Source organism: Monopterus albus, unplaced genomic scaffold (genome assembly GCF_001952655.1).
Source record: "Monopterus albus unplaced genomic scaffold, M_albus_1.0 scaffold395.1, whole genome shotgun sequence".
NCBI lineage: Eukaryota > Metazoa > Chordata > Actinopteri > Synbranchiformes > Synbranchidae > Monopterus > Monopterus albus.
In genome coordinates, this window is record NW_018128275.1 from 43766 (window position 1) to 54344 (window position 10579).

Sequence of the window (10579 nt, forward strand, 5' to 3'; positions counted from 1 at the left end):
AAATGCTTTTATTGATGATTTAGAACAGAATTGATCAGCACATTTTATTCTTCTCCTTGGATCAAAGTGTATCAATGGACAGGAAGCTGTGATGTCATTAACTGTATGCATCTTTTTCAGTCTGCGATTGGCCGGAGGGTGCAGCCAGTGGGAGCTCAAGGGTCAATGCAGGCTCTGCCCCAGACTCACCTAGAGCAAGACAGAGTTATAACTCTTAACTAGAGCTGTTTCTGCTCCTGCAGGGTGATGTGATGATAACGTTGCTTTTTGGAACCTGCTCTGTTTCTTTTAACAGTGGTTTTGCTATCATTACTTTAATTGTAGAGATTCAGGAAAACAAAAGGTTAGCTTCTGAGAGAGTTCAGAATAAATGTAATGTCATGCTTCTCTGAGTCAGAAGGAAAGCAAAGATTAGGCCTGGGTAGGTAGCCTCAGCCTGCAGCCCAAGCCTAATCTTTGACTCAGAGAAGCACGACAAACCATTTGACTGACATTACATTTATTCTGAACTCTTTCAGAGGCTAAACCCTTGCCCCGGTAACAACTTCTTGTTCCCTGAATGTGTACCACAGAGAAGGTGATACGGGAAATGCAGATTAAAATAAAGTGAGCTTATCCTTGAAGTGGTCTGAAGCACAGTCAAGTGAACTGGTAGACTGAAGTGGAGTAGACAGAGTAGAACAGTTGAGTCCAGTAGAGTGGACTTTTTTGATTTAGTGGGATATAAGACTGCTGTGTTTTTGTATAAAGCCAGGAACAATTTATTACCTGGTGGAATTCAAAAACTATTTAATGAAAGGGAAGGGGGATACAATTTAAGGGGTCAGTTAAATTTAAAAATTCATGTTATGCGTACAACCAAAAAAAGATTTTGTATTTCCATAAGTGGGGTAAAACTATGGAATAATTTAAGTGTGGACATAAAAAATGGTAATAGAATTGATGAGTTTAAACATAAATATAAAGGTATGTGTCAATCAAGATATATGCAAGAACAGGCTTAATGATTAATTAGATGGAACATTGTGGGTGTGGTGTATGAATGTTAACACTTTGTAATAATTCTTTAGTATGTTACTTGTGTGGTGTAGAAGAGAATTATTTATGTAGAGATACTGCTTGCAAACCAATGATGTAAGATGATGTCATGGGGTAGGACTGGATAAGTCTGACTTCTTCCTACTCCATTCAAGCATGTACTAGGTATAAGTAAATTGATATTGGATTAGCATTTGTTGGATATGTGTAAAATTATGTGTGTTGACATAACTGTTTTTACATGCTTGAAAGAATAAATCAAATCAAATCAAAATCAAATCAAATCAACAATTACAACTCATTTTTACACAAGATGGGTATATATGAGGCTGTAGTTGATGCAAAAATGCAGTCAAGCGGGGGGGGGGGGTTGTCTTTGTCTTTCAAAAGACAAACTAAAGTGCATGTATATCATTGAAGCTACTCTACCATTTTTTAGCTGCTAGAGATTCTAGTGAGACTTAAAACAAACTGGCACCATAAACCGCTTCTAGAAGCTGTTTGCCCCTCCCATCACATTCTGTTTCCTAGCGGTGATGCAAGCTACGAATGTCTGTGAGAAGAGTAAACAAACTGTAGCCTACAAAATACAGCCTCCAGTCTAAAGCTAGCATTAGCTGAATAACGAGTAAATTAATCAATCCAGTAGACTGCTCTGGTTACTGCTAATGTGAATCAAAGCACTAACATTACACAAAACTTAAATTACTCTGAAATTAACATCATATTAATTAAATTCAAAGAAAATCCTGACCATGCCAGTTTGCTAATGTTACCAAAACAAACCCATTAACTTTAAATTCTAACGCATTCAGAAGGAAGAAGACCACAGCTGAATCAATTTGACTGCTTTGGGTGCTTTTAATGTTCTCCATCTCAAAAATCCAAACCGATATTAACCCAACTCTCTCAGTGCAAAAGAACGTGACGTCTTCAGTCTGGCTGACAATTTTTCAGGCTTCTAGCTAAAGAAAGGTCCTTTGTGGCTGGCTGTTTGAAATGACTACTCATGATTCCTGATTGACAACACAGGATGGAGAAGCTGGAACAAGAAAAGAGCTGTAGGCAGCAAAGTGTCATGGAGGAGGGTTGTATAGCTGAGGGACATCATGTTCTGTCCCATTTCACTTGAGTTACTAGACAATGCATGTGTAAAATCTTAGTGAGCAGACCTTTGACTACATTAGTTTGTACAATGGATGCTATCAGAGTTTTAACAATAGCAGCACTTTATTAGACTTGGGGAAGTTTACGCTCCAGCAACGCCAGCCAGCCTGAGAATTACATTCACACACTCTTTAGACCTCATTCTAAAAGCCTTATGCTACAAGTGAAATTATACTGCTCAGAAATAAGAACAAGGTTGTGAGCTACACAGCCAAATGCTTAAATGAAATGCGCAACTCTGCAGTCCAACTCGGAAACTTTTGCACCTTTCTGCTCCTTGTTTTGGTTTAACTGTCTGCATTTTAGTTTTGATTCACCCTCACTGCTCCGTTAACATCCAGAATCATTAGCCAACACAGTGTACACTACCTGAACAGCTTTCATTTTTCATAATGTTCATGTCACATGCTCCATAAACACCATGATTCAATCTGTTTTCATTGCATTTTGCGTTCATACAGAAACTTTTACACATAAGCCAAGTGAAAAAACATTTTTGCAAATTTTCAAAATGTTTGGAAGTGCCACCGTTTACAGTCAAATATTTTAATGCACAAATTGAAAATGTGCATAGACTGTATATAAAAATGGATAACACATCGTCACTTCAGGCTAGCAACCAGAGGTGAAGCTGTGTTGTCAGTTAAGCAGTCAAAGCTGTAAAATCGTACACCTCTTTTATATAATCAAATAAGTTATTAAACAGCACAAACTTTGTGCTGGTATTTGTTGGTTTGTTCACAGTATAACTCAAAAAGTAATGAATGGATTTTGATTAAATTGGAGAGGCAGGTTACGGCCCACGAAACAATCAATTAGATTTTGGATCATCGGGAACTAGGAATTTTTTAATAGCTTACTGTCACATGACTGTCACAGAACCCTGCAGGGCAAAAAAACCTTCTAACATGGAGGCTAACACTGGACGCTCGATAGGACTACAGCACAGGCCTGTTCATTTTTTGGTAATGTTCTATTCAATGGCTCGTTGGTAGGAACAAAGAGATCAGAGTCATCCCTGGGAGCCGTTTTTTCTTTTTATCTTTGTGGCCACATTTTACTGCCTGTGTACTAAATCTACTCAACCAACAGATAGAGCGAGCAGCAGTGGGCGAGCGAGCTAGTGTGTAAATGAAGACAGGGAGCAGCGCTAGCAAAACATAGCAGAGAAACAATACATTACTTTCTGATTCTTTTACAAAAAGCACAAATAAACATGGCCACACCTCCGCACAACCCTGCGGGAAGCATTTTATATGAATGCAGTTAAAGCACAGGCTTCATCGTCCTGTCTGCCCCGCTGTGGCTGCATTCAGTCAAATAGACAGACACACAACTCACACTATGACAGTCAAACTACTTTGGGAATTGGGGGGAGGGGGGGAGTATAACATATACTGAAACCATCAACTCAGGGTGGCTTCAGTTTTGGGAGCTGTCTTGTAATCCATCGTTATGTAGAGTCCATGATGTAAACCCACTTTGTAAAGTTCTAACTATACCATTCTGTGTAACACGTTTTAAGATGTTAAAGAGTGAAAGTTTCATTAAACCCATTCCTGGGAAATCACATGAAATATCACATATGACAGACTGATGGATCAACTTAGCTCTATTAAAAAGAAGAAAGATGAAAGGAGAGAAAACGTGAGTGTTGTGCAACTGAGGTGAAAAACTCACTAATGCTGTTTCTGAACAACGAGGATTCATCAGAATCTCTACCTGTCTGTGTCTCTCACTGATAACATCTAAGCTTGATAATCTGCGACTCTCTCCTCTAGTGTCTTCAATCAGGCAGAGGAGTAAGTTAATTGACTGACAGAGATTAACCAAGGCCTCATTAAGTCATCATATGTGCTCCTCTGCTTTTCTACAGCAAGCAATAAAGATGTATGGGAGGTATTTACACCATGGGAAACTGTTGCTGATGACTTAAAATCAAAAGCACAAACATTCATAGAGGTACATTTTTGTTCTTACCTGCAGTTTGACCTTTACAGAATCAATGTTCATAACTTTATTCTGAAAGACAAAAGAGAACAGCATAAAGATAAATGCAAATCATTAGAAAGAAAGCAAGGCAGCATGAAGGGAAAGACAAAAACTCCAAAAGCAATAAAGACAACACAAGTAAAAGGAATAAGCTATTTGAAAACCACATGCAAATTTCAGAACCAAACTGAATGCTGCCTTCAGGCAATGCTGACAGCAAATACTCTTTTCTTCAAGAAAACTGAATATAAAAAGCAAATCCGGTGAAGCTATTATGGTTGCCTTCCTGTGACCACTGTATAATAAGCACTCAGCCTATGCTGCATGTCTCTTATCCTGGTGGTGACACACGCACCTTTTGTTATGATGAAGGCCTTTGTTTCAGGAAGTTGCGTCATTTACCAACACCGTGGCTGCCAGGCACATAATCGCACACATAAACACATACACATACCTGTCTTTCTATAGTTTTGAGAGCACTCACTGACATAGTGCTTTTCCTAGCCCCTCATGCTAACCTTCACCATCACAACTAAAAGCTTAACCCCAAACTAACTAACTTGAACCCTAAAACCAATTCTTACGTTCAAAAAGACCTTTGTAGGGCTGAGGACTGGCCAAAATCTCCTCACACCAATGAGGTAAAAAAAAAAAAAAAAAAAAAACAACTTGTCCACACAGTGACAAAGGCGTGTAAACACACACACCACGCATGCAAAAGCTTACCTCTGTGGTATAGTTTTATCAGGAAAGTTGTAGGGATCTTTTGAAAATAAAGTTAATGGGCTCTACTTGAAGCAGCTCCTGCATGATTTTCTACAACTCATCAAGAGCAGATCTAACAATACAGGGGATTTGATAATACTGGCAAATAAAAGCACACAGCCATTGTCAGGACCCAGTGAAAATATCAGCAACCCTGCCTAATGTGTTTCACACAGATACTGGTGCAAGAAGTTGAAAATCTGTTTTTCAGTGCATCTTGTCTCGTCATCCTACTGTGAAATCCTCAGACACAGCAGTGGCTGTGTAGCTGTGCCTGTGCTTCGACGATGATCCCTGGGCACTTAATACATTTGTTCTATCCAGAATATCATCCAATATACTACACCTACACTAAGGAGAACAGGATGGTAGAATTTCTACACAGAAATTCTGTGGATATGCAGCTACAGCTGAAGACATCGGGGAGCTCTCCTACTGCATGAGCAGATTCAGTTTTTGTTGCGCAAAGAAAAGTCCAACATAAAGAGTTTATCAGATGCAGTGAGACCTGAGTTGAGAATACAGTACTATCTAGCCCACAACTTAGTAACAAAAACTATGTTGAAACGGTTTTTCATTTTCTCTCAGGATCCTGTAGAGCCAGAGGGTGGAAGCAGATCGGAAACATGCCGACTAATAGTCCCATGTACATAGTTTCTTTCTTTTTTTAAATAACTTTATTTTTAAAGTATTTTCAGCTTTCTACAACAAAAACAAACACAAAGAACAATTGGGACATTCTGATACAGACATATAATTGTTGCAATTGAGTGTTGTCCATTTTTGGCTGCTGACATGAAAACTGTCCATTTCTCCCATTTATCTTGACATCGTTCCACCTGAGTCCCTAATTTATACGTCAGAAACTCCATTTCAAAAATTATGTGTACAATTTGAAGCCATTCTTCTCTTGTAGGTATGTTAGGCCTACACCATTTTTTGGTGATGGCCCTCTTGCAGGCCGCCAACAGGTATCCATCTTCTTTAAATACAATATTTCCCATGAGGTGTCCTAGATACGTAACTACACATTTTGGGGATGCCGTAACCTAGTATCTTGACAATAACAGTGTGCACATTATCCCAGAATTTTACATGAATGGTACAATTTTAGGACATAACCAGAATACATGTGAATGATTTATATTTACATCTCCACACTCTCTCCAACATGGCTGAACTCTGGACATGTACTTGCTTGTAGTTTTAGGTGTAATATAAAATTGTATTACATTTTTCCAGCAGGGTTCCATCCATACCTGTGAAGAGGTCGTTGACTGTTGAGTTTTCCAGATATTCATCCACTCCCCATCTGTAATCGCAATACCAAGTTCTGTCTCCCATTTTCGTTTTACATCTAATGTACTGAATCCCTTCTTTTCCATTAGGTGCTTGTAGAGAGTGGATATTATCCTATATCTTTTAGAGTGGCATACGCCAATTAATCCATGTACATTGTTTCAGATGAACACGGCAAACAAACCTTTATCTTTCACTGAAGCTGGATAGAAACCAGCACAACAGCAATAATGTATGAGAAGTAGAAAATCTCAGCTCAGTGTGTCCAAAAGTGATGTTGGTCACAGAACTGCACGCTGAATGCTAAAGAAATGACCATTTACATCTCAGCTGAAACAGGAACCGAGCCTGTCTGATCTGCTAGCCCGGTCTTAGGGCAGAGAGATTGAAGCTGGGATTGCTTTTGCAGATAAAAAATCTTTTCTCACTGAGGCTGCATTTCCTGAACCTCAAACAACTAACATCTGTGGGGAGGCTGCCAGGTTAGACAACGAGAAGACCTCCCTAATAACAAAAGAAAACTGCTGCATGTGGGAGAGTGAGCAGTCTCATTTTAAAAGCATGCCAACCCCCCCCCACACACACACACATAAAATAACACTTTAATAAATTGAACTGGCCAGGTTGAAGCTGATTATTATGTACAATCAAGAAACAAGGCACAGGCTGCAGCACACCCCCAGACTACCAGTTCTACAAGTGGCCCGGCACAGTGTTTGTGTGAAAACAAGCTAATCACAGCAACAAATACATCCTAATTAATTTGGTCATTCATCAGACTGCATGGGGATACTGTGAGTTGTAGTTTACTTTACAAATGGGAAGCACTTAACAGCTCACAAGCCTCATTTTGACTGCAGTACTGTGCATTAATGCCCAAGTATGCCTGGATTCACACAGACATTTCTCCTGCATTAAAACAATGCATGATTGTGCACGTTTGCACATATGCAGGCCAAAGAAGCATGTTACAGCATGAAGTCCCTTTCACCAACTTGAACAGCTGACCATCGCTCAAGCAAAACTGCTGGTCACTGGTTTTATACCCATGTCTAGGTAGGTCAGGACATTATGACCACACAGACTAAAATTGGCCGAGCTCAAACTGCACCGGCTGAAACTCAATTACACATTAGGTGAAAAGTGCAGGTGCAGCCATTCCAAATCCATTTGCTGCTGCACTTTGGCTCCACTGCCAAGGGGAACCGTTGGCGCTCTGCTCAGCCGTTCAGCAGCAGATGTTTAAGGACGTTCCACTATTACAAGAAACCACTCATTCTTATTTAGAGTAACTAGAGGTTTGTATGCAGTTCATGTTAATTTGTGATGACTGCAGAATGAAGCGCTGCAGTGACACGTGGTGTTACTAGTGCTTCACTTTACACTGGAGTAAACATGTCAGTAGCACTGTGTATAGGCTGGGGGTTTACATAACTGTGACTCTACAACAGCATCCTGCACAATGTTTCAGCTTTGATGTGAAATCTACCAGCCATCTGTGAGCAGATAAGGATATGTAAAGCAGCTTCTCTGGGTAAATTTTGCATTTTCCCCATTTGGTTTTGTACACATCAGTAGCATTTCCCCAGTTACACTGGAAATAAATTAAGGAGAATACAGTCCTCTGTGTCAGATCCAACCCAGTGATAGGATCTATATCTGTACCCTCTTTTGTCTTCAAATGAATATTTTTATATCATGTTTATTATGAGCATCATAAGTGGATTTGAGAGAGTTTCCAGTTCTGCCTTACTATCTCATGAGAGTGAGTGCTTTTGTTATTATTCAAAAGGATCACTCATAAATATAAATGATCAAATATAAAGTTGTTAGCAGCTCTGTGAGACTGTACTTAAGAGACTGTCAGTGTCGGTATACCAACATGCTCATAGTGACACTGCTAATATGCTGATGTTTAGTACTTATGTTTACCATCTCCATTTATATTATTATTACATGTGATTATTTGCTATCAGCCCTGAGACTGATGAGAGTTTCATTAATTTGCAGGTACTGGGTCAACAGAAAAATTGAAATTTTTACCTGATGATGAAAAGTTAAGGGATCATCAAAGTACAATTACAATTCCTCCTGAGGTGACTCTGAATGTCTGTACCACATTTTATACCAATCCATCAAAGAACTGTCAAGATACTGTTCTACAAACCTGCAATATCAAACTGAAAATCAGGTTATTTGAAGGAGACCTCAGGGACCAGGGTGTCTGTACACATTTCACAGAGTCAGATGTGGTTGATCTACTGTGTTGCTGACCTAAAAAACAAAGAGAAACTGGGCATCTCTTTGTTTGGCTGTGTGACACACACAAGGACACACATGTGACCCATACACCTGCCCACATAAACCACTACATGCACACAAGACTTTGCCCCACCTAAGGGAACTGTTACAGTGGATGCTTCTGAAAAGTTCCCAGGACCCTGTTTTAATCACACCACAAATATGGATGATTCTAAAGGCCCAGGACTAACAGGAGCCCATGAGATGTATACGGCCACAGGTGTTATGCCCATTCAACTGGTTGGCTATAGCAATTTTTAGATTCTATTTTTGTAGTAAATGTTTAAATTAGCCGCACTAATAAACTTTAGAAGACAAAGGTACTTTTCCGTACATTTATATTGTGATCTAAGTCATACTGGTCTACATAGACACCCCTCTCTGTTCAGGCTGTTTGGTTCCTTCCAGCTGGAGGCCCAGTATAAACCCATTTTCAGATAGGATGAGGTATGCGCTGCGCTTGCTGTGGGGGGTGGGTGGAGCACATGGGGAGGAGGGCGCACACGCACAAATTGCACACATGTTGGGCACACACATGTTGGGCACACACACATGTTGGGCGCCGGTTGCTAAATGACCAAAAAGCTTTCCAGGAGGTGGTTGGCAGATATTAACTAGATTTTCCACAGGATCTCAGGGAAGATCTTACACTGGCAGACGATGATAAGACTCCAAGACATCTAAAGACAATGTGTCATCAGTCACAGAGTTTTTTGTCATAGACTATGATTTTGCAAAGACTGGGGATCATACAGGGTCACTGTTTGCAAGACTGCACTTAGATTTCTCTGGAGACTACTTCCCATATGCTCCTGTGTTTGGCTCCAGCTGCACTTTAACATCAAGACAACAAACAGCTCGGATCACCAGCTTACACCAAATGATTGAGATGATTTGAGCGCAAGACGATTGTAGCACGACTGTAGCATGACTCTCGTGATTTTATTCCGATGCTGGAAAATTGTCTGTGACCGGAAGTCATTTGAAAAGTCGTTGGTTATAAGACTGGCATTACTTAGTTACACCTGTAAAACCAAAGACATCACCAATTAAAAGCTGTATTTGTTGTTTGTTTTCTTTTGTCCCTACTGAGTGTAATATCATCTAAGCACTTATATGCAAGCCCATTATCTAATTGCAAATCTTATTCAAAATGTGCTGCTATAGCTTTACATTAGCACAGAGACAGTGGACTGATGGAATATGCAGTGGTATTGTTACTTTTACTTAAGCAAATAAGTACTTCTTCCACCACTAACACCAGCAGTAGTGCAAGTAAGCAGGTTTCAGAATGGGCTCTGACAAACTGACTTTTTTTTTTAGTGTGCTGTGAAATGTCGACCCCCCCCCCCCCCCCCCACACCAGATGTCAATGACTGTAAGGTGCACACATACAGTATTAGACAGCCAAACATACTCAACAATTATTAATTATACACTTGGCAGTTACAGACACAAAAGGACAACACACACGTAGGCTAAAAATAAGCACACAAAGACCCACACACAATGCTGAGCTACTGGCAAATGACTATTAATATTCACCAGGAGCCTTAAGCATCAGACAGCTCTATACTATCTGTCAATCAACCTGCCAGGCTGGCCAGGCCCTACTTTGAATATATACAAGTCCCCCAAGAAGTTCTCCAACTGAAAAAAGAAAAAGACCTAACTGAACCTCGAAGTCACTGACAGACTGATAGATTAGTCAGCCTTGGTGAAAGTCTTAAATGACATTTTTTTTGCTACTGACTCAGGGAATTGTGTGGTCCTAGTGCTCTTAGATTTGACCACTGCTTTTGACACAGTGGACCACAATATCCTTATTTCTCGTTTGGAGCACTGGGTGGGTATCCGGGGGATAGCTTTGGAATGGTTTCGATCTTATCTTAAGGATAGATCCTTCTGCGTGGAACTAGGAGATGCTGTATCTTCCTCTGAGCCCCTTGTGTATGGGGTACCACAAGGCTCGGTCCTTGGACCCCTTCTTTTTTCCCTTTACCTTCTCCCACTTGGT

At 40.1% G+C, this 10579-nt stretch overlaps 1 protein-coding gene across 1 annotated transcript in view; it reads right to left on the reverse strand.

Annotated features, from left to right (window-relative positions):
* The window catches only part of LOC109951547 (ras-related protein Rab-26-like), a 90705-nt gene that overhangs the window by 41441 nt on the left and 38685 nt on the right, over positions 1-10579 (reverse strand). The window contains exon 4 of the mRNA XM_020586117.1: positions 4186-4227. Coding sequence (XP_020441773.1) covers positions 4186-4227 — 42 coding nt within the window. The remainder of the gene's footprint in view (positions 1-4185; positions 4228-10579) is intronic.